Source organism: Sciurus carolinensis, chromosome 11 (assembly GCF_902686445.1).
Source record: "Sciurus carolinensis chromosome 11, mSciCar1.2, whole genome shotgun sequence".
NCBI lineage: Eukaryota > Metazoa > Chordata > Mammalia > Rodentia > Sciuridae > Sciurus > Sciurus carolinensis.
The window spans coordinates 117730655-117754046 of NC_062223.1; the positions used below are offsets into that span (position 1 = coordinate 117730655).

General features: G+C 42.4%; 1 protein-coding gene across 5 annotated transcripts in view; it reads left to right on the forward strand.

Moving 5' to 3' along the window:
* Positions 1-2847: 2847 nt before the first annotated feature.
* The window catches only part of Kmt2a (lysine methyltransferase 2A), a 77984-nt gene continuing 57439 nt past the window's right edge, over positions 2848-23392 (forward strand). For 2 of the 5 annotated variants that reach the window (XM_047517376.1, XM_047517377.1), the window contains exons 1-2: positions 2848-3357; positions 5422-5520. In XM_047517376.1, the coding sequence (XP_047373332.1) occupies positions 2926-3357; positions 5422-5520 (531 nt within the window). In that variant the 5' untranslated portion in view covers positions 2848-2925. The remainder of the gene's footprint in view (positions 3358-5421; positions 5521-23392) is intronic. The other 3 variants (XM_047517378.1, XM_047517379.1, XM_047517380.1) reach the window with 2 other exon arrangements.

Genomic DNA, 23392 nt, shown 5'->3' on the forward strand with positions numbered 1-23392 from the left:
TTTTTTTTTTTCCCTCTTTGGTGCTGGGGAGGGAACCCAGCTGGGCAAGCTCTCTACCAATAAGTTACGCAGCCAGCCCCAAGAATGTTTTTTCATGATCAGCAGTATGATTAGCGGATATTGGTGATCTCAGTGAGTTTTGGTCCTACTAATTACCTGTGTGACCTTGGATGCTAAGGCTCGGCTTCCCACTTGTAAAATCAGAATTTCATAGGACTGGTGAGAATTGAATGCACATAAAATACTGAGACTCACATCCACTGTGATGGAACTTTGTGTCACCTGTACTGGGTATGGATTTTCACCTGGATGCTGAAGTAAAATGGGTGGGCCCTGATGGAAAGCGTCAATGTTCCAATAAATTAACTTTTCTCTCTTCTCAAAAAAACAAATAAAAAACCCCAAAACAACAACAACAGCAAAACCCTGAGGCCCACAGAGAGCACTCAACAAGTGTTAGTTGCTATTGTTATTTCTGCCCTAAAAACTCCAACAATTAAAAAAAAAACAAAAAACAAAAAACAAAAAAACACTTTTTTTTTTTCAGACTCCTTTTGGACTAGTCTAGAGGCAAAGACACAAGCTAGATGATTTCTCAAGTTTTTCCTGCCTAGAGGCTTGCGTCTTCACAATCTTCAAAGACATTCTTCCTTCTTGTTGCTGCCACCCAACCTGCAGACCTCCCACCTGTGCTAAATGAAGCGAGCCTGAAGTGAGGTTACTCAGAACCCAATCAGTTTATGTTTTCTCAAGGGTGGAGGGCGGGAAGAAATCCTGTTGACACAGTTATATAAAGCCTGTCACTCGGTCCCCTGCCTACTACCTCTGAAGACCGTTATGCATATTAAAGAAGGGGGGGGCCGGCAAATACAAAAGAAAAATAAGCGAGACAGAGTGAAAGAAGGAACAAATCAGGATGCTTGAGGGAATCCACGTGGTCGCCAATCTGTAACTGATCAGTGCAGCTACACTGAAGCAGAAACCCCAGAGCCCAACGTTAAATACATTGCAGTGGAGAAATCGTCCACAATGGGGTGTCTATGTCCTTAGCTGAGTCTTGGGACTGCCGTTTAATACTCTCCCGCTTCTCCCACCCTTTTTGCACCTAGTAAACCACGCGATGTAACAACGGAATCTGGTTCTGTGCGTGCGTTGTGTGAGTGTGCGCTTTGCAAACCAGCTGGGCCCCATCCTGCCCTGCTGGAACGATGATCGATCCGGGACGAGTTCGGGGAGTTGGGGTTTGCTTGTGTCTCCTCCCTTTATCTGCTCCCCTCCATCTCCCACCCCATCATTCGCTCTGCACAAATGTTGGAAGGACGTAGGTTTTCAGCACCAGGAGGCCGTGGACCTTCTCTGGAGGCGTGTAGCGCACCCTCCAGAGGGCCAGAGCTGATTGCAACCTGCTCACCACGACCCTCCCCCTCCTTCCCAAATTCGCCGCCCCAGGCTGTAATATTACAAGCAGTGCGCTGTCCGGGTGCGGGAGTCCAGAAAGGCTGCGTGACCTTCCAGCGAACTCCACCTCAACTGCGGGGGATTGAGGCTGCCCCGGGGCCTGCTGGCTGTGTATCGATCCCCCAGCTTCAACCAACGCAAGTTCTCCCGGCACAAACCCCTCCCTCCCTTCGCGGCTTTCCCAGCCTTGCAGGCTTCTAACGCCTTGCTACAGGCGCCCTCCCCTCTTTCCCGCAATAAAGTAAATCCGGTGGATATTCATCCCCCGCCCTATCCCTCCTCCTTCCTTCCCCCTCCCCCCTTCAGCAAGCTAACCCCGCGCACACAGCTCGCCGCCGGCGGGCCCCTTCAATCCAGTGTATCATAATGCCCAACGCTCTTCTCCTCCCCCTCTCTTAATCAGAAACGTGCTCGCGAGCCCCCCTCCCTCTGCGTGCATACATTAGGGTCTGCTTTGCATGCAGCGGCAGGCAGGGACCGGAGGAAGAAGGGGCGGGGGCGCCTTTGCCCGCCTCTTCCCTCCAGGCCCCGTTAGCCACCCAGCTTCAGCTTCGTTGTACCACCGCGTCGTTAGCGGAGCACGCCGTGGCCCCAATGGCTGGACTGGAGAAACATAACCCAACTCCGCAGAAGGGCACGAAAGCCAGAAGCTCCTCGGCCCCATGTGCACAGTAGGGCCAGGAGGTGGCGGGAGACCTGCCACTTGGTGTGCATTTTGGAGAGAGCTCCAGCACGAAGATGGGAGGGGTTCCTTTTTCTTATTTTTTAAGGCGCGTTCACCGAGGGCCTGCCTATTTTGCATATAGTAAACTGGGCAACGCTTCTGTTTTGCATGTAGTACAATAAGAGCTCTTTTATTCCAGTGGCGTTCGATTCGGGCTAACCCCGCTCGTATCCGTGCCCTGAGGCGGAGGAGAAGGCTCACTCCTCCCCGACCCAGCAGCCGCGCTATACTGGAAGCTGCTCTCCCGGGCGGTTCGATTCCCAGCGCGTCCCGGGAACGTGTGTAATCGGCCTCTCGGCTCTCGAGGCTGCAGGCGGCCCGGCTCCCTCCGCCTCCATCCTCCCAGTTGCCCTCGCCCCCTCCCCCTCTCCCCGGAACCCGCGCGCCGCTCCGGACTCCTGGGCTTCCTTCCCCCCTCCTTTTCCCTAGCAATGCCGCTCCCGGAGGGCGGGGCATACAGTTATCCAGGTTGCGGGGCCGGCGGGCGGGCAGGAGGAGGCAGCCCGGGCCTCGGCATGGAGTAGCAGCGGCCCGGCGTCAGAGGCGGAGGCCCGCGGCCTGTATACAGATTGCCGGGCTGGCGAGCGCGGCCCGGCGCTCTGCATAGCGGCGGGCCGGGTGAGGGCGGTCGGGCGGCGCCGAGCGTGTTAGGCAGGTTCCGGGGCCCTCGGCACCCCCCCTCGCCTCCCCGCCCCCCTGTGTTGTCGCCTCTCCCTCTCGCTGCTTCACTTCACGGGGCGAACATGGCGCACAGCTGTCGGTGGCGCTTCCCCGCCCGACCCGGGACCACCGGGGGCGGCGGCGGCGGGGGGCGCCGGGGCCTAGGGGGCGCCCCGCGGCAACGCGTCCCGGCCCTGCTGCTTCCCCCCGGGCCCCCGGCCGGCGGTGGCGGCCCCGGGGCGCCCCCCTCCCCCCCGGCTGTGGCGGCCGCGGCGGCGGCGGCGGGAAGCAGCGGGGCTGGGGTTCCAGGGGGAGCGGCCGCCGCCTCAGCAGCCTCTTCGTCGTCCGCCTCGTCTTCGTCTTCGTCATCGTCCTCAGCCTCCTCTGGGCCGGCCCTGCTCCGGGTGGGCCCGGGCTTCGACGCGGCGCTGCAGGTCTCGGCCGCCATCGGCACCAACCTGCGCCGGTTCCGGGCAGTGTTTGGGGAGAGCGGCGGGGGAGGCGGCAGCGGAGAGGTAAGGGGGCGAGGAACCCCCAGGTCCGGGGTCTCGACCCTCTGCGGAGCCCCTTCCCCTCCCCCATCCATGTTTGAGGAGCATCCCAATTCTGGAACCATCCTGGGGTCCCTGACCCGGGCAAATGGCCCTCCCATCTTGGGACTCCCATACAGGGCTGCAGACCCCAGACGCCCCCACCCCGGGCTTTGAACCCATCTGGCTAAGGGCGTTTGCCCTCCACCTTCCTCCCCCGGACCCTTTCCCAAATCCCTTGGCACAGACCCCCTCGCCGGGGTTTCCCATCCCGGGCCTGAACCCCTCCTCCCTTTCACAGATTACCTCATCCGAGCAAGATTCCTCCCTCCCTCCCTGCTAGAGACCTGATCCCGCCACATCCCCGCCTCCCTCTTTGGGCAGATGTGTTACTCCTAGGGCAGTTTTCCTCTCGGGCATCTCTGGGATGGTAGTCTCGTCCAGGGCCACGTTCTTGTAGCCCCTGGGAATCGAGGTCCCTTCCCAACACCTTGCTTCCGAAAACCTGACGAGCCCTCGCCTCATCCCCGGCCAGGTCCCTACCTTGCCAGCCACTCCCCCTTCCTTCACCTCCACCCCCACCCCACCCCCAGCAGACAGATCCTCCCCCGTCCCGCCCTACCCCATGGGGAAATCTCCTTTCCTCCTCACCTTGCCAACCCTCACCTCCTTCCCTTCGAAGATAACGGTGCTCTCCTGCAGTGGTCTCTTACCCCATCTTCCAGAGCTAGTTTCTAGCCTACTGGTAGCAGGGAATTACTCTACCTTCACTCCACCCAGTCCCTCCTTCAGAATGAAGGATCAGTGGCATCTTTGAGGGGAAATAGCCCGGCGTCCCCTAGGCTTTGAGAAGAGCAGCTTTCCAGCACTCCCTTGGAGAGGAGCAGACTTCCCTCCAGCTCTGGGGAAGGGGGCCCTGTGATGGGAGATGTTTGTAGGGGTACTTGGGCTGCATCCTCCCAGGGGAAGCAGCTGCTCTCCTACCCCACCCACTGCGCCTGAGAGCACGCAGTCTCTAGCCCTAGCTCCCTCCCACCCTTCTTTTTCTCGTCATTTCATTATTGATCCACCTTTTCCCAGGCCAATCCTGGGGCTTGCAAGGGGTGGGGAAAGCCGGGTTAGGCTGAGGAGAGTAGGTAAGGGACAGTTTTACTTTAGTGTGGTGCTGGTGGTTGCTTAGGGTTGGGAGAAAGAGGAGAATTATGAAGCTAAGTTATTCCTTAGAGGGAGGTGTTAGGTTTATCTCTCTGATTCTTAGAAGGGAACCCAGGTTGAATGAAGGGCCAGATCTTTGCCCCTTCCCCATTAATAAAGGGGCTAGAATGGGGATGCTTTGATAGTCATTATGCAGCCTCCTTCAGCAAAATGGAAAGTTGCCCTGGGAAGGGAAGTTGAGTTCAGGTTCAGCCAGTGGCGTTGCGCATTTGTTTTCCATTGGATGCAGAAGGGGGAGTTTGAAACACAGGGGAGGGGGGAAGAACGGGATGGGGGATGCTAGGAGGAGGAAGAGCAGCTGCTAGGGGCTGAGGAGAAGGGGGGTAGGGGGTTGCTGCTCTGGAGTGCTCTTGATTGAAACAGAAAGGGAAAGATAACAACCAGCCGTTTCCTGCGTGCTCTGCCGTTGGTGCACACAAAATATCCTGGGCAAACCCCTTCGTGTCTATTGTGCCCTGCACCCCTTTAGATTTACCGAAAGATCCTGGGAAGACCGGGAGGGAGGAGATCCCAGGGACCCCGGACCCTTCTTTCAAGGAGCTGACATTTTTTAGTGTTAGTCTTCCTGCCTTCTTTTTAAAAATGTTTCCAAGGCAGCCTGATCAGGAGACTGACAACAACCGCCTTCTGACAGAGCAAGGAGGACATGATGGGGGCGTGTTCCTTGCTATGTAGCTAGCTGCAGCGTCCCCTCTCCCTGCCTCTCTGCTCTATCTCCACCTCCTTTTCCCAGCCTTCAGAAGGCAGCTGCAGTCAGCAGGGTTGTTTGAGACTATTTATTGGTTGCTGTAGATTATTATTTTTTTTTGAAAGGCCAATTCTGTATTTTTTAAGCTAACAACACAGATCCCATGTAGTTGGAGAACCAAAGGCCTCATACATGACAAAAAGACTGAACCGTTCAGGTTACTTGCATGGAGTTGGTGCTTAAATGTGAGTTGATTTTGCTTTTTTAAAAGATACAGCAGCAAAAAAAAAAAAAAAAAAAAAAAAGACTTACTGACATTTCATTTACCTGCATATTTTCGAAACTGAGACTTGCCTGGTTATATGTAGAATTTTAGCCCCATGTATATTTGAGTATAATAAAAAAGTCTCTATTAAGGAAGTTAGTCTGTTTTAAGGGGATCCTAAGAAGCATTTTCTTCTTGTTTAGCATGCTTATATACTTTGTATTGAAGGACCAAATTTCACCTTGCAAATGTTATCACATATTTTATCTAAAGCAAAGTTTTATGCTGACAGTGTCCAATCATAGCTTTTCAAGAGACTGGTTAGAAAGAGACATACCTGGATTCAGGGACCTAATGTCTGGGCACCAGAATATTTTATCTGTTGGTCATTGAAAATTCACCTTAAAAGTTCTAATCAGGTGCTAATATTTCCTTATCTTCTGGCGGTATGAAATGATTGAAAACTGATGATATATTTTGCTTCACGTTAGTGTATAATGTAAACCTTGTCAAGGAGTTGCAGTTAACTTAAATATTAATAAGAGGGTTTTTTTTTTTTAAACTTTTGCCTGAACAGTAGTCGCAACTTAACTGTGAGAAAAGTGGTTGACTCCTTGTATTAAACTTTAGTATTTTTTCTGAATTGGGCTTGAATGAGCTCTTGGTAAGCTTTTTATGTGGTAGTTTGGGGCAATCATAGGTTAATGTGTCGTTAGTGCTAAATCAAAGTGATGATCTCCTTTGATCTAGTAGTTTTCAATGTAAAAACTAAATATTAGTCTTATATAGTCTTGCAAATCAATGATAAAGTTCCATAAGGGCAGTTTAGGACTCACCTGGGTTGATATAGAATTCTAAAGATTGCTTCTCAGAATTTGCTTACAGCTCCATATCAACTCTTGTCTAGATTCATGAAGAAGAAATGGTTATATAACCCCAAATGATCCTGACCTCTTTAAATTGTGGTTTCTTTAATTAAATAATGACTTGAAGTTGCCCAAAACAAAACCTAAGTTAATACTTCTAAAAGTGGGTGACAGAACTTCCGTATCACTTCCTCGTTGGGACTCTGTTAGCCAGAGGAGACTTATCCTTTACTGCCATTGATCCTTAACTTCACTTGTATTGAATAACTCTCTGGTAACAACTATATGTAAGAATTCCTTGTGACCAAATTTTGTTAAGACGGGAATTTTTTTTTTTTGGGTACTGGAGATTGAACTCAGGGGTGCTTAACCACTGAGCCACATCCCCAACCCTTTTTGTGTTTTATTTAGAGACAGGGTTTTGCTGAGTTGTTTAGGGCCTCATTAAGTTGCTAAGGCTGGCTTTGAACTAGTGAACCTCCTGCATCCTGCCTCAGTCTCCGGAGCCTCTGGGATTACAGGTGTGTGTTACCCACCCTGGCTAGATGGGATTATTTTTTAAAATACATAGGTGTTGCCGGTCTCCTATTTGGGCTTTCTGTATAATAGGAGTAGAATTTATTTTATTGCATATTGTAAGAAATCAGAGGCCCATTTTTAGCCTTTCCTCTTCCCTTTTGTGTCATTGGCTGGTTTGGAAACCTTGGACAATTCACTTTTGTTTTTGGTACTAGTGATTGAATTCAGGGGCCCTTTACTACTGAACTATATCTACAGCCCTTTATATTTTTTTATTGTGAGGTAGGGTCTCACTAAGTTGCTTAGAGCCTTGCTAAATTGCTGAGGCTAGCCTCAAGCTTGTGATCCTGTTGCCTCAGCCTCGGAATCACTATGATTACAGGCATGCAGCACTGTGCCCATTGACAGTTCCTTTTTTTTTTTTTTGGTACCAGAGATTGAACTCAGGGGCACTCAACCACTGAGCCACATCCCCCACCCCATTTTGTATTTGTATTAGTTACTTAGCGCCTTGCTGTTGCTGAGGCTGGCTTTGAATTGGGGATCCTCCCGCCTCAGTCTCCCAAACTGCTGGGATTACAGACATGCATCATGGTGCCTGACTCATTTTAAAAATTATACACACACACACACACACACACACACACACACGTGCTAGGTAAGGGCTCTACCACTGAGCTATAACTCCAGCCCAACAATTTTTTTTAACCTTAAATTTCTGATATGTAAAATGAAAAGTTTGCACAAAATAGCTTATGAATCCTTTTTGTTCCATTATCTTGACATACATTAAATTTTTGATTAGGTCAGAATTTATTCTGTGTTTATTTCAAGAGTGAGAGTCTGTGCTCCCGTTTGATGACTATTTGTTTGTTTGTTGTTTTGTTTTTGGTACCAGGAATTGAGCCCAGGGATATTTAACCACTGACCTCTAGCCCTTTTTATTCTAAGTTGCTTAGGGCCTTGCCAAATTGCTGAGGCTGGCTTTGAACTTGTGATCCACCTGCCTCAGCTTCCCAAACTGCTGGGATTACAGGCATGAGCCACTGTAATTTTTTTAATATCAGATTGTACATTTGCCCACTTAACTGGCATTATTGTTAGGAGAAATTCCAAGTTGGTGGGGAGTTTTGATTTTTTGGAAAAAATATAAGGACTTCACTGAAGTTAGCCAATTTCATTTATAAGAAAAATGTAGGGGCTGGGGACGTAACTCAGTGGTAGATTGCTTGCCTAACTTGGGCAAGGTTCTGGGTTTGATCCCAGCACCACAAAAAAAAAAAAAAAAAAAAGCAATAAAGAAAAATGAAGAATTTTTTTTTTTTAAGAGGTGGGGTCTGACTATGTTGCCTAAATTGGCCTTGAACTCCTGGGTTCAAGCAATCCTCCTGCCTCAGCCTCCTGAGTTGCTAGGACTATAGACATACACAACTGCCTGGCTTGAAGGTAAAGTTGTTATTGTTGTTGTTGTGTTTGTTTGTTTGTTTTATCCTGGAGATTGAACCTAGGGCCTTGTGCTTGCAAGGCAAGCACTCTACCAACTGAGCTATATCCCCAGCAAAGGTAAAGTTCTAAACATAGTTCTGAGAACCTGTAGGAACCCCCAACATTATCTGGTGTGAAGAAGCCATCTTTCTTTGACTAAATTTCTTGTTTGGCTCTTCTTTTCATTGTTTGTACTGTCTTAGCTATCCAAAAGGGTAGTTATTTTCAGTCTAGGTAGTATATTCCTTAAGTTTTTAAATGAAAAGAAAAATTCAGTAGATCAGTGTATTTATTAGTCTAAAGTGACAGTACCTACTTTGTGGGAAGAAGTGAATATGTTCTAAAATGAAGTACTTTAGTTTTACTGAGCATTAGAAATTCAGTCTTTAGAACTTCTCTTTACCTCACTGAAAACCATGTGAAATGTCTCCATCTTTCCCTTCCATTGAATTATCTTAAGGCACATTCTCCTTGTGGGAGTCATTCACATAATAGTGATTTACCTTCTGATTGGAAGTTAAGAAAAAATATTCCCATTTTGACTTAGTTCTCATCTCTTTACTCACCTTGAAGCTGTCCTTCCAGAGAACAGCTGTGCAGACTCTATACCAGTTGCCTCCCTTGCCCTGTGGCTAGAGGAGGTGGCAGCCGTGCTTTGCTTGCTCAGAGGCATAACAGACTGCAGTGCATCTCTTTTTTGGATACTTGCTGTGTTTTAATTGTAGGTCTCCTAATTAAGATCTCTTTGAGCCAGCCCACATTCCACTAGTGTTGGCACAGCTTCCTTCTAGCACTTAACTGAAGGCCTTCAATTGAGCCTTTTGTGAATATCTTGTCTTTTCATTCTTCTTCTGCCAAGGTGGAGAGCCCAGTGGCTTAGACCTTTGAGGAGTGGGGAAACTTTGTGACCATCACTACTTTGGGAGGAACTTATTTAAGGATTGCTGGGGTGGGACCTTCCTTTGTTTGAATGTTATTTTCAGGGATTAAGAAAGGTTAAATTACTAATGAGTCTGGCATGATACACCTACATTTTAATCAGATTCTTAACCCTGTAGGCACTAGTAGGAAAGAAGATGCTCAAGTGTTAACTAGTATAAAGCACTTGACTTGGATCTTATCTAGACTGGTTTATGAAGCTTGATGAATGAAATCTTACCATGGAGTAAATCACAGACTTGTGATATTTGTGAAGACAATCAAATAAAATTATTGATTGCTCCTAAATTACATCAGATTTTTTGAAACAGAATAAAAGTTAGCTTTGAGATTCAAATTAACTTTTTAGATTAGAACAGATTTTAGGAGGTTCTAGAAATTGTTGAGCTAATTAAAGAATAATCTTGTAGTGCTAATATTTCTTGAGAAGTGAGAAATTGGCCAGCTTCTAGAAGCATTTCACAATTTTTTTTCTGGAAAAAGTAGTTTGACTTTAGTTTCTGTTAGTGCACAAAATACAGCACATCTCTTCATAGATCCGCATGTGACATGCTAGGGGAAACAGGGAGTCTTTTATTAAGAAAAGGTTCTTAAATCTTTCACCTGGGCCCAGATGGTTTCATTGATCACATCAGTATGAGGTAGGCAGACAAAGGACTATTTTTTTGTTGTTATTGTCATTTCATTGGTCTGAAAGAAGGAAGTACAGGATCTTTTATGGCATGCATTAAATAAAGCTGGAGGCCTGCACTCTTATACCTGAGTGGGTGGTTTTATGGCTTTATTCTCTAATTGCTGGCATTTATGACAGTGTAGATGCTACTGGCCTCGTGGCTGAGGTAGATTATGCTGGGAATAGGGAGAGAAAAGGGGTCCTTTTGTCAGCCTTTTCATTTCCCCCCTCAATAAGGTCTCTGAGAAAGCCTTGAGGAAATGCACAGACACTTGGACTGAGAGAATGACTTCCCATAAAATGGTTCTTTATGTTTTTAAAAAGAATGATCTGCTTTTCTTGACCTATCCAAAGAAATCCATACCACCACTGTTAAATATTTCAATGCACTTTTTACCTTGTCAGGTTACACAACAGGGGAAGTTAGCCATGAGGCTGGAGCCACTGTGAAACATTTGCTTCTAAAGACTAAGGCATTTGAAAGGAGAATTTTGTTGTGTGATTTGTAGTTGTTGTAGGTGATGTAAGTCTCCATGTGGGGTTAGTACAAAACTTCCTAAGAGACCAAGTTTGGCTTAACTTTTTAGACATTGCATATACTACCTGGTGAATTTTAGTTTTAAGGAAACAGTTAACAAAGATGTAAATGTATAGTTGGCAGTTTTATATACAGTGTATGAAAATTCCCCTTTCCTTGAAATGAGTAGTTGTTTTTCTATTTGACAAATAGACTGAAGGGATTTCCCCAGATATATTACCTTTAATTATTGCTATAGCAAGACCTTATTAGGTACCAGGATCTATTTCATTGGCATTTATTTGAGGAATTGGAGTTTCTTGCATATATTTCACCTGTTTCATGGATTTTTGTTGGAATGTTTGGGTGGAGATATTTTGATGTCTTTCAGCAGTGAGAATTGTGAATGTTTCTAACTTTGAACTGTTTGAGAGATCTAACCCTTGTCTGTGCTTTGCTGAAGCGTCATTGTTTCATGCTCATTTTAGAGTACCAAAATAATTATGGTTTTCTGTTTTGAATCAGGAGAATATAAGACTAACGAGGAGTGTTGTTTTTTTTTCTAGTTGTTGATGGACCTTCTATTTATTTATTTATTTATATGTGATGCTGAGAATTGAATTCAGTGCCTCACACATGCTGGGCAAGTGCTCTACCACTGAGCTATAACCCCAACCTGTGAGGAATGTTTTTGAAGAAAAATTTTTATTAGGCTCTCCCTTGAACTATCTCAGTTCTAAAAAGTAGGGAGAAGTTAGTCACACATTTATAATAAACATCTTATTCCTAGAGGAACAAATATTTATACATGCCTATATTCAGCTTTTGTCCATCTGTGAATATTGGCTAATTTTTAGATCAAACACAACATTGTCCCTGGATTATTGCCTTTAATTATAAGCCTTAAAATCTTGGGATAACATCTCTTTAAGCTTAGTTAATGAGGAAATCCATTGGTAATCTCTGGCTAGGATTTTTTTATTCATGCATATATAAACATCATTACAAAGGAGAAGCAGAATCTCATAATCTAATCTGGAATAGTGTGCGACAGTATAGCACAGTAATTAAGAGCTTCTAAAACTTTGGGCTCTGAATTTAGACTGCCTGGATTGAAATCTTATTTTAGCCATTTATTAGCTGTATAACTTTGGAAAGTTTCTTGACTTCTTCATGTCTCAGTTTTTTTCATTTGTAAATTAGGGATAATCTAGTTTCTAGGTTATTGTGAAGCTTAATTGAGACCAGCATGCAAAGCACTTAGCACTTTGCCTGGTGCATGGGAAGCCCTAATTATTATTAGAATAGAGAAATTGAAAGGATGTGAGTTCTGTAATTTTTTTTTTCTACCAAGATAATTGTTTTTTATTACTTTGAGGTATACCTGAATATGTGTGCCCATTTGAGTACTGCAATTTCTGTTTGCCAATATGAATACTACACAACATCTTGACTTCAGAATGTTCTTAATTTTGCTTTGGGTGTCAAATTTTTTTTTTTTTTTTGTACTGGGGATTGAATCCAGGGGCACTTTATCACTAAACCACACCCCCAACCCTTTTCTTTATTTTATTTTTGAGACAGGGTCTTGCTAAATTGCTTAGGATCTTGCTAAATTGCTGAAACTTCTCTGAACTTTTGATCTTCCTATCTCAGCCTCCCAAGTCACTGGGATTGCAGGCGTGTGCCACCGAGCCCAGTAGGTATCGAGTTCTTCAGTAAGTTTAGTGGAACCAAATAAAGGCCGGCCTCTCATCTTGGTAACACTGATGTCCAACTAAAAGGTAATTAGAGATTAGGCAAAAAGGGAGAAGAAAGAATAAGGCCAAGTAAACAGGCAGGTAGGATACCAAGAAATAGTGTCCCCATGAGTTGCATAATTGTCAGGGAAGAGATGGGGAGGTAGCTCTGAGGCAGAACTCTCCTGGGTTCAATTCTCAGTACTGCAGAAAACCTCCAAATCCTCAAATAGTCAAATCAGGTTAAAGTTTAAGAATAACTAGTAGAGGACAGTATACTGTAGAAGGCAAAATATACTTCTACTGTATCTTTCACAAAAAAGAAAAAAATTATAGGTTGTGGTGGTAAACAGCTGTAATCTCAGTTACTTAGGAGGCTGATGCAGGAAGATTGCAAGTTCCAGGCCTGCCTGGACAATTTGGTGAGACCCTTTCTTAAAATAAAATTAAAAGGGGAGCAAGGAATGTAGCTTAGTGGTAGACTACTTGCCTAGCATGCACTTGGCTGTGGATTCAATCCCTGGTACTACCAAAAAAAAAAGTTTGTGAATATACTCTACACCATCATTTACAGATGAAGAAACTGAGGCACAGACAAGTAGTTTTCCTAAAGTCATATGGTTATTATGTGGCTAAACTGGGGTTAAAATCTTAACCTACATCTACTTGACAGTTCATTCTTGCTCTCCAATCAAGTCCTTTCTGTTCCTACCCCCATCCAATGGATTTCTGAGTCACATCCATTAGACTATTGTAGCATTCCTTTAATCTGTCCCTGCTTTTCAGTTGCTGCAGTCCCAATAAAAATTCATTACTTTTGCATGGATTATTATGGTAATCTTCTAACCGGTCTCTCTGTTTTAAAACCCTACACAGTATTGCCAGTGGTTTTCTTAAATATAGGTCGATTAATGTCACTGTTTTTGTAAAACTCTTTGACTTTTCACTAATGTACAATTTAAAATTCTTAGCCCTTCATAGTCTAGATGGGCCTTCATTTCTACATTTTGAACCTTATCTCCTCAACACACACTCTTTACTGCTATACTTATGTTGAATGCCAAGCTGTTAGATGTTCTTAGTCTTTGTGGACCTGCCTTTCTACATTTTACAGCTTCTCTTTGCCTTAGTCTCTTTCCCTCTTGACCTGCCCCTAGCTAATTCATCTTCTATGGCTCAACTCAAATCCCCACATAACTCTCCCATGAAGCTTTCACAGATGCTTAGTGCTAGTTGAAACTCTACTTCTCCTTTCCTCCTCTTATTGCATTTTATACCTGTCCTCAAAAAACGTCGAGACTTTCTTTCATTGTGGACACTTTTGAATGTCATTCTCCTTTTAGTTTGTGATTCTCTCAAGACATAGACAATTTCTAGGTAATCATTTTTTTTTTCATTTATGTTTTACACTGTTTACAGTGGTGACTTTTTTTTTTATAGGAGGTGATTGGTGACTGCTAAATTGAAAATTAAATGTGCGTATGACTTATAAGAACATTTTGCAAGGATATATTACATAAGCTAGAGGAACTAGAACAGACAGAATAATTTTGACTGATTTTTAAAAAAATATTAAACTCATTTAAGTATGGCAGAGGAAAGCCAAAGAGCCATTATAAGACATTTTGTAAAGCTACTGATTAGGGTTCTGGAAGTGATTTTGAGGTATCTTGATGGGATGGCATTATCTTTTATGTAGATAATACTTAGCACTGATCATCCCCTTACTTGAGTGTTGTTTCCATTTCTAGGTTCCTCAACTTAAAAGGGATGAGGAGACCTTGGAGACGGTTCTGAGGAGACTCAAAAGATGATTATATGATTGGAATTCAGTCCTGTGAGGAAAGGTTGAGAAAATGAAAGGTTAAGAGGCAACTTATAACTTCAGAAAACATGAATGGATCCATTATTAGGAATGGTAACCAGCTGTTTTCTAGCTCCACTGGTAGTAGAATAAGAGAAAATAGGCTTAAATGAAAGTAAGGGGTAAAGAACTTGTTGCTAATGATCATTGTCATTACAGTGATGATAAAAAAGTTACCAAAATAATTTTATCTTCTTTGGAGGTGAATTTTTAAAGTACAGTCTTGCCTACATATATATAAAATGACCTCTCAAGTGACCTTCCCCTTCTGAAAATCAATAAACGTATTCTTCCTCAGCTCCTTGAGGACTTGGATCATGTTTTATACTTTTTAATATTCCCCAAGGGGGCCTTACAGCCTCATTGGTTCCCTTAAAAGTATTTGATTTGAACGGTCAATTTGTGGCAATAATTAATTTTTAGTAGTAAGTTTCCAGAGAAATGCCTTTATGAAATAAGGATTTTTGTCTTGGTTTTCTAGAATAAAAATTGTGTTAAGTGGAGCTAAGAGAGAAATCTTAAACATCAAGAGAAACCAGGGAAAACCAGTGATGTGGACTCAATGTAGGAAACAAGTATTTGTAGCTTTTCTGTCCATTTTCAGTTTTCAGTTAAAGAGAAGCACTGCAGAATGTCCCTTGTTAGGATTATCACTGACTGTGGATACTTTATCACAAGTGCTTGCAAGTCATCTCCAATCTTGCTTCATGTGAATTAGTCTTATAAAAGCCTCTGACCCTTGGCTTTTGAGGCTGTGTGGAGGGCTTGCATCACTCAGAATGAAACCTTTTTAGATGTGTTGGGTTGCAGAAAGCATTTCCTGTACAGTCAGAATGAAAATTGTGAATTGGGATTATTCATATAGATTACCAAAACTCTGGGCAGAGTTGATATTAACACCAGCCAGTTTTCCTACCAACACTTAGCTCCAAAACCTTGATTGGGTTATTGAAGCATTAGAACTTTTATACTGGCATTGTGTATAAATTTTTTCTTTTAGACGAATCAATGTTTGGTTTATTTAAGGTATATGTATCAAATATTTAAGTTTCTTATAATAAATGGAGACCACTTTTAACCAGTCTTTCTCAAAATGACTGGAGTTCATAGGTGAAGCTGGATTGTTGCAGAATTCTGCAAGTGGTGGCAAAATGAAGGACAGTTTGACTCCCTGATTGTAAAACTGGCCATCATCTGAGAAACTCTGGGAATTGGAAGTGGAACAGATTCATTCTATTCCTGTAACTTTTAATTGTTAATCATAGAGGTATAACTTCAGAAAGCAGGAAAATAAGAAAACAAAGACTAATTATGATTTCTTTATTTTTCTTGAGAGTCTCTACTATTAGAATAATAAAAAATACCAGGGACTTTTTTAATGGGTTAATGCCACCTAATGTGGTCTTCTCAGAATGTGATGGCAAACTTCCAAATATGACAGGGCAGTCAGAAGACACCAATTGGCTTTTCATAATATTAAGAACACAAAATTTCCCACCTTCTATATTTGAACATTAATTCCTAAAAAAATTAGATCAAAATCATGTTGGCAGACTTGGTAGTCTTTTTTTTTTTTTGCCAAGGGGAATGTTCATGTTTGTCATTCTAACTTCACAACTGCTCCTTCATGAAACTGACTTTACAAAGAGGTAACCCTATTTACTTTGAGAGGGAAGAAAGTTATGACTTCTTCGGTGTTACCCCAGTTGCTGTTGGTCATCCAACAGCCCATCTTCCCAGAAGGAAAGATGCAGCTTGACTTTTGCACCAGAATGAGGACAACAAGCTGAAAGAGAAGAACTGAAATTTTATAGTAGAAACTTGTAGTTGAAATGAGGATATGGCTCAAGATGAAGTTAACCACTTAGAGCTGGCATTTGAGGGACCAAATCCTCTTGTAATAAAAAGAACCATCTCTGAAAACAAAGTTGGTGTTTGATTAATTTTTTCATTCTATACAAATAAATCTGGTCATTTTGTGGTACTTTTTCTGTTGAAGAAGAGTAAACCTAAAGATTATGATTACTAGCCTAATTTTCTACAGTTTGCCTGTTAGGTGGGTTTATTTCTTTTGCTTTTGCTAATAGATTGATCAGTTTAAACTTAGAAACTGAAGAATCTGGAAATATACCTTCTTGATTTTTTTTTTTTTTAATGACTCTGGAAAGTAATTTGGGACATTGCCAAGAATCTGAATAGCTTAATATCTGAAGACATTCATTTTTTTGTTTTTGTTTTGTTTTTAAAGACAGATAAGCTATGCTATGACTACCTGTCCTTTCTGAAATTTTGTGGTGCTCATAATTGAATCGGTTGGCTTTACCACTGAGCTACACCCCTGGCTCTTTTTATTTTGAGACAGGGTCTCACTAAGTTGCCCAGGTTGATCCCAAACTTAGGATCTTCCTGTTTCAGCCTCCCAAATTGCTGGGATTACAAATATGTAATCTCAAGTTGAATACCTCCATTTCTGAAGCAGAATGGGTAAAGTTTACCTGTCTCATTTGTTTAGCTGTTTTGAGCATCTTTAGTGCTCCCCCCACCCCCCGTACTGGGGATTGAATTTAGGGTCACTTAACCACTGAGCCAAATCCCCAGCCCTTTTTATCTTATTTATAGATAGGGTCTCGCTGAGTTGCTGAGTCTGGCTTTGAACTCACAATCCTCCTGCCTCAGTCTCCTAAGCTGCTGGGCATCTTTGCTTCTTGATCTTGTTAATGTGGAGTAGGCACGAGGAGAACTACTACTTCCTCTGATTACAAAGTAGACAGCATTTGTGCTTCTTGGGTGATAGTTGCTAGGTAGAATTGAATTAAATATTTGAATACTGAACTTCATTTTTATCTGGATAAAAATTTTACCTTCTGGTGTTATTTAAGAACAGTGTGTTATTGTCTTTGCACTCTTTAATCTTTTTGTGTTAATATTTCTCAACATCAGGCAGAGAGCATATTTAAAGCAGTTCAGATCTCTTCCTCTCTATTAATGCATTCAGACAACCACTCTTCTGTTTGATGCACAGTGACCCTAGAGAATCAGCCCTTGCCCCTGTCTATCTGTTCACAAGAGACTATGATATGTTTAATAACTGTTACATTTCTCTTTTTAAAACTTTTTTAAAGTTGTAGATGGATACAATGCCCTTTTTTTAAAATTTATGTGGTGCTGAGGATCGAAACCAGTGCCCCACACATGCAAGGCAAGTGCTCTATCCCTGAACCACAACCCCAGCCCCCTGTTACATTTCTTGACTAGTTAAATTTCAGTATCCTTGGTGGCTTAAGAAGTTTGCCTTTCAATGTCTGCATATCTGACCATGCTTGAGTATATTTTTCTCTGTTGATTTTTATATTTCAGTTTTGAAAACAATTTACAGGTGTCACTACATTTTCTTCTATTACAAATGATGAAAAAATATCTGCAAAGAGACTCATCTTCCTAAGTGGCAGTCATAAATATTATACTCTATAAAGTAAGAAAAGGGCAGAGATTGGAAAATAGAATTCATGTTTGAAAGATTATCTTTTATGTTCCAGGCACATGATTAAGTGCTGGGACTTTAGCACTGAACAAGCCTCTCCTCACAGGTAGCTTACTATCTACTTTTTTTTTTTTTTTTGGCAGCTGGAATTGAATTTGGGCACTCAACCTCTGAACCACATCCCCCATCCCTATTTTGTACTTTATTTAGAGTCAGGGTCTCATTGAATTTAGGTCCTCACTGTTACTGAGACTGACTCTGATCTTAGGATCTTCCTGCCTCAGCCTCCTGAGCTGCTGGGATAACAGGTGTATGCTGCTGTGCCTGGCTCTGCTTGCTTGCTTGCCTTTTTTTTTTTTTTTTTTTTTTTGGTGGTGCTGGGGATCGAACCCAGGGCCTTGTGCTTGCAACGCAAGCACTCTACCAACTGAGCTATATCCCCAGCCCTGCTTTCTTTTTAATAAGCTCAGCTTAAAAAATGATGTGGGTGCTGGGGAGATAGGTCAGTTGGTAGAGTGCTTGCCTTGCAAGCACAAGGCCCTGGGTTCAATCCCCAGCACCAAAAAAAAAAAAAAAATGATGTGAATATGAGCATAAATGCTAAAATTACAGTACTTTGCAAGATATTCTGGAAATTGGTAATTTGAAAATCAAAGCTCTCAAAACTAATATTAACAGAATTGTCCTTGGGAGCAGTTTAGCTACTAGTCTTCATTTACTGATGTACTGACTCTTGAGAGGTAGTTGTATTATACCAAATATAGGAATGAGTGAAGGCATTTAAAAAATATATAAAATATTTAGTAGTATTCCCTTCCTGTTAAAAGGAAACTTTAGTACTTCTACATTATCTGGCATCTTTTACAGTCAAAGTGCCCTACTCCTATTGAAGACCAAAGTCTACATTCAAGCTCTGGATTCCATTGCCTCTCATCTGCTCAGGATTGTACATGCAGTTATCCTCTCTTCCTGCATCTGCAGTTTCTCTCCCACAACTGGATTGGTGCCATCACAATATAAAGGTGTCTGAATATAATTCTTTTTAAAAATTCTTGAAAAAACCAGGCACAGTGGCACATGCCTGTAATCCCAGTGGCTTTGGGAGACTGCAGCAGGAGGGTCACAAGTTCAACAACTTAGCAAGGCCTGAGCAACTTAGCAAGACCCTCTCTCAAAATTTTAAAAATTAAAAAGGCCTGGGGATATGACTCAGTGGTTAAACACCCCTGGGTTCAATCCCTGGTACCAAAAAAAAAAAAAAAAAAAAAAAGATCCTTGACCCCCATGTCCTCCTCCAGCTACTACCTGATCCTTCGTTCCTTTTCACAAGGCTCTTTCAAAGTGCTATGTGTAATTGCTATCTCTAATTTCTTACCTCTCATCAGCCTTTCCTATCGAACTTTTATTCCTAGGACTCCACTGAAATAACTATCAAGGTGTTTTTTTTTTTTTTTTGGGTGGTGCTGGAGATCAAACCCAGGGCCTTACACATGCAAGGCAAGCACTACTACCAACTGAGCTATATTCCCAGCCCTTATCAAAGTTCTTAAGAACCTCCATTTTACCAGATTGAATAGATACTTCTTAGACTTCATTCTGGCAGCATTTGCACCAGCTGATAACTCTTAAAACATCCTTTTTATTTGGGTTCTGTAACACTGTACTTACTATTTCTCTATTTAACTCATCAGTTATTAATTTTGAGGATTCTGTGTGGTTACCCTCCTCTGCCAAATGTTGGAGGTACTCAGGAGTCCACTTTTGGCTGCCTTCTCTGTCTACACATTCTTCCTGGTGATCTCATCTAGCCTTCATCTATATGCTGAGGACTACCAACTAAATGTTTGTCTCTGATACTATTTGGTGGAGTTCCAGACCTGTGCAACCAGGTGTATAGTATTTCCATTTGGATAACAATAAGTGTGACTAATATTAACTGAGTATTTATTGGGGACCAGACTGTACTCTGAGCATTTCACATGTATCTTACCTAATCTTCATGATCACCCTGTGAGGTGCCAGTATTTTTTAATTTTTTTTTTAATTGTCAGTGGACTTTTTTTTTTTTTTTTTTTTTTTTTTTTTAATGTGGTGCTGAGAATTGAACCCAGTGCCTCACACATGCTAATAAGCAAGTGCTCCACCACCGAGCCACAACTCCAGCCCAAGGTGCCAGTATTATTCCCAGTTTACACATAAGAAGACAGGTATGTCTTGAACCACTTGCATATCTGATAAATACCTTGCACTTACCATGTAAAACTGTTTTGATAATTTTCATCAAAGGATGGGGAGTAGCCCAGTGGTGGTGTGCTTGCCTAGAATGCATAAAGCACTGGGTTTCATCCTTAGCACCACCACCACCCAAAAAAATAAAAAATCTATGATATTCTCTCTCAAGGCTTTTATTGTTTTCAGTCTTTTTTGTTTTGGAATGACTCCATCATATATCCAGTTGCTGAGGCCCAAAGTTTTGCAAGTGTTATCCTTGATTTCTCTGTTTTATTCACATCCCAAACCTAAGTCATCAGCAAATTCTGTCTGCAATGCATTAAATATACCCCAGCTCCCAGCTTCCTCTCAGCAACTCAGCCACCAAAACCCTAGACTTACCCATTATAATTTCTTGACTGAACTACTTTCTCCTTGCTTGTGTTCTTCCCTCACTAGAGTTTGTTCTTCACACAGCAACTATGAACTCCAGTATCACATCATGTTATTTACTCACATTAAACCTGGCAGTGTCTTCCTGTACTGTTAGAAAAAATCCAGATTCCTTACTGTGGCCAGCAAAGCTGTATGTGAGCTGGCCTCTGATCAAGACTGTTTCTCATTACCATCTCTTTTTACTCTCATTCATTCTGGTACAGAGCCATGCTGACCTTTTCTGTCTGTCATGCATGCTGTGCTTGTTGCTGTCTCTGGACTTTTGTATTTACTATTGGACTAAAATACTATTCCATTAACAGCCTTTACATACTATTTTTTTTCCCCTCATTTAGGTATAACCAGGTTTGGCAAGTGGTTTTCTGCAAAGGGCCAGACAGATGGTCTCTGTTGTTATAGTGCAAAAGCAACCATGGACAATATACATAAATGAATGAGTGCATCCAAATTTTATGGACACTAAAATTTGAAGTTCATATAATTTTCATGTGAATGAAATATTCCTTTTATTTCTTTCAAACATTTAAAAATGGTAAAACCCTTTTTAACCTTAATTCATGAACCAAAGAAAAAATGGACCAGATTTGACCCGTGGTGCTTAGTTTACCAATCCTTGGTAAACTTTCACCTTAGAGTGAATAGTTCTGGATCACTCTCATGAATACCATCCTGCAGCTAATCATTGTCTATCCTTATTGCTCTATTGTCATTTATTCATTTATTAAGTATTTACTTTCTCCAGGTTGTAGCCATCATGGAGGGATTTTTGTCAGTTCTTCACCTGTGTATCTTAAGGGTCTAGGATGGTACCTGGCAGTACTTCCTGAGTGACTGAATGCCAGCCACTTTTGAATTATGTTTATAGACTGCTCTCTCCCTTTTTAAAATCTTTTTCCTAATTTAGTTCATTATATTCATTTCTGGAATAGACTTCAATACAGTTAGAATTTTTCTACATTTAAGAACCAGTGGTATCACCCTGCTCTGGCCAGACTGTCCTGGAATTAAGTTAACAAGGTTTCAGTGTTTGATTTGTCTTTCATCTTGGTCCTGCTGTGGCTTCCTCTGTCCAAGCAGAGGAATCCTTTCGTCTGATCCTCCTCTTCTTTCTCTTCTTCCTCTTCCTCCTCTTCCTCCTCCTACTATTTTGGTACTGGGGATTGAACCAGGGTTGCTTTACCACTGAATTCTATTCCCAGCCTTTTTAATTTTTGAGACAGGATCTCACCAAGTTGGCCAAGCTTGATCAATTTGCTATTCTACCTCAGTATCCCTAGTTGCCAGGATAACAGGTGTGCACCACCATGCCCAGCTTCTCCCCATTATTGTTTTTTTTTTTTTTTTTTTTTTTTTGAGGGGGTAGGTACCGTGGATTGAACTCGGGATCACTCAACCACTAAGCCACATCCTCAGCCCTATCTTGTATTTTATTTAGAGACAGGATCTCACTGAGTTGGTTAGCACCTCAGCTTTGCTGAGGCTGGCTTTGAGCTCACCATCCTCCTGTCTCAGCCTCCTGAGCTGCTGGGATTACAGGCGTGAACCACTGCGCCCGGCCTACCCATTATTCTTAATCTGCCATTGCCTATTACCACCTTGTGGTTTATTTTCTTCGGAAATGTATTCTTAAAAGGAGGTTGTGAACCTCCTTGAGACTGAAGAAATTTGTTGTTTCACATGACAGATTCGCATATACGTTTAAACTTGCCTGTGATTTCAGAGTTACTCCTGCCTGTGAGCTTTACCCTTTCTCAAGAGAAGAGCACTGCCCTCCATTGTCCTTTGTATTCATTTCCTCCCACTGCTGTACTCACTGTCACCTGTACTTTTCCTTTTATTACTTCTTTGCTTTTCAGGACTTTCAGTTCCATCTTTCCTGCTATGTCCCCCTTTAGCATAAAAATAATCTTTTCCTGTGATGGTCTTTCCCTACCTTATGCCCTAGCTTTTCTTCCTCATAATAACTGAGTATTTCAAGTGTAGCCTATACTTATTTTCATTTTCCCACTTTCTAACTATACCTCAATCCACTGCATTATGCCTCCTCCTGCTTCTAATAGCATATTGAAATTGGCTTTGGTAATGTCACAGGTGAACTTCCAATTTTGATATGCTACTTTATGTTTCAGTCCTTACCTAGCTTGAACCATCCCTTGATATGTATTCGTCCTTTGGTGCATGGTCAACTTCTGTGACCATTCCATCTCCGACTCCTTCCTTGGCTTCCCCTTCTGCATGTTGTTCAGTTGTAGCTGTTCCTTAGAGCTCTGTCAGCACCCTTTCTTCATTCTCAGTGTTATCTCCTTGGGTAGATTGCATTCATTTGCAGTTTCAGCATTCATATATTCATCAAGTCAGATGTGTTTTCTCCAGATCATTGTTTCCTGTAGACAACTTAGATAGACATTTCTAGTTCAATGTCTAAAGTGATCTCCTTTCTCACTTCTATAAACTTATCTTTCTGTAATTTCAATCTTGATAAATAGCACCATAAACCTAGGTGTCAGCCTAAGCCAGACACCTGCATGTCTTTATTGATTCTTTCCATTCTCTTAACCCTTCATAAGAAAACCTTGTTCATTTTGCCTCCCAAATATCTGTGGAATGTGACCTTTCCCCTCAATTCTTGTAGCCATCATAGTCATTTTATAACTACCTTTGACTTTAAAGTCAATCTCTACTTCTCCACTGTGTCAAAATGATCTTTTGAACATCCAAATTGGACTTCTCTTCTTCCTAGAAAGTCAGTGACTCCATAGAACCTTTAGGGCACCATCCACACTTGCTCAAGGATAAACTTCTTCAACCTCGTGAGGACATATAGGCCCTTTTATCTCGTTTTTTTTTTTTTTTCCCTCCCCATTCCGCAGTGCTGGGGATTCAAACCCCGGTCCTTCCACATGCTAGGCAAGCACCCTCCGAGATGGGCTATATCGTCAGCACTTGGCCCTTTTATGTTCTGCCTCCTGACCCCATTCCCCATTATCTTCCATGCCTTTCCCATGTGAGCTGAGCTAGGACCTTAGCCATACAGAACTGTTTATAATTTGCTTTATGCTGTGTTCTTTTGTGCCCCTGTGCCTTTATGTTTTTCTCTCAACC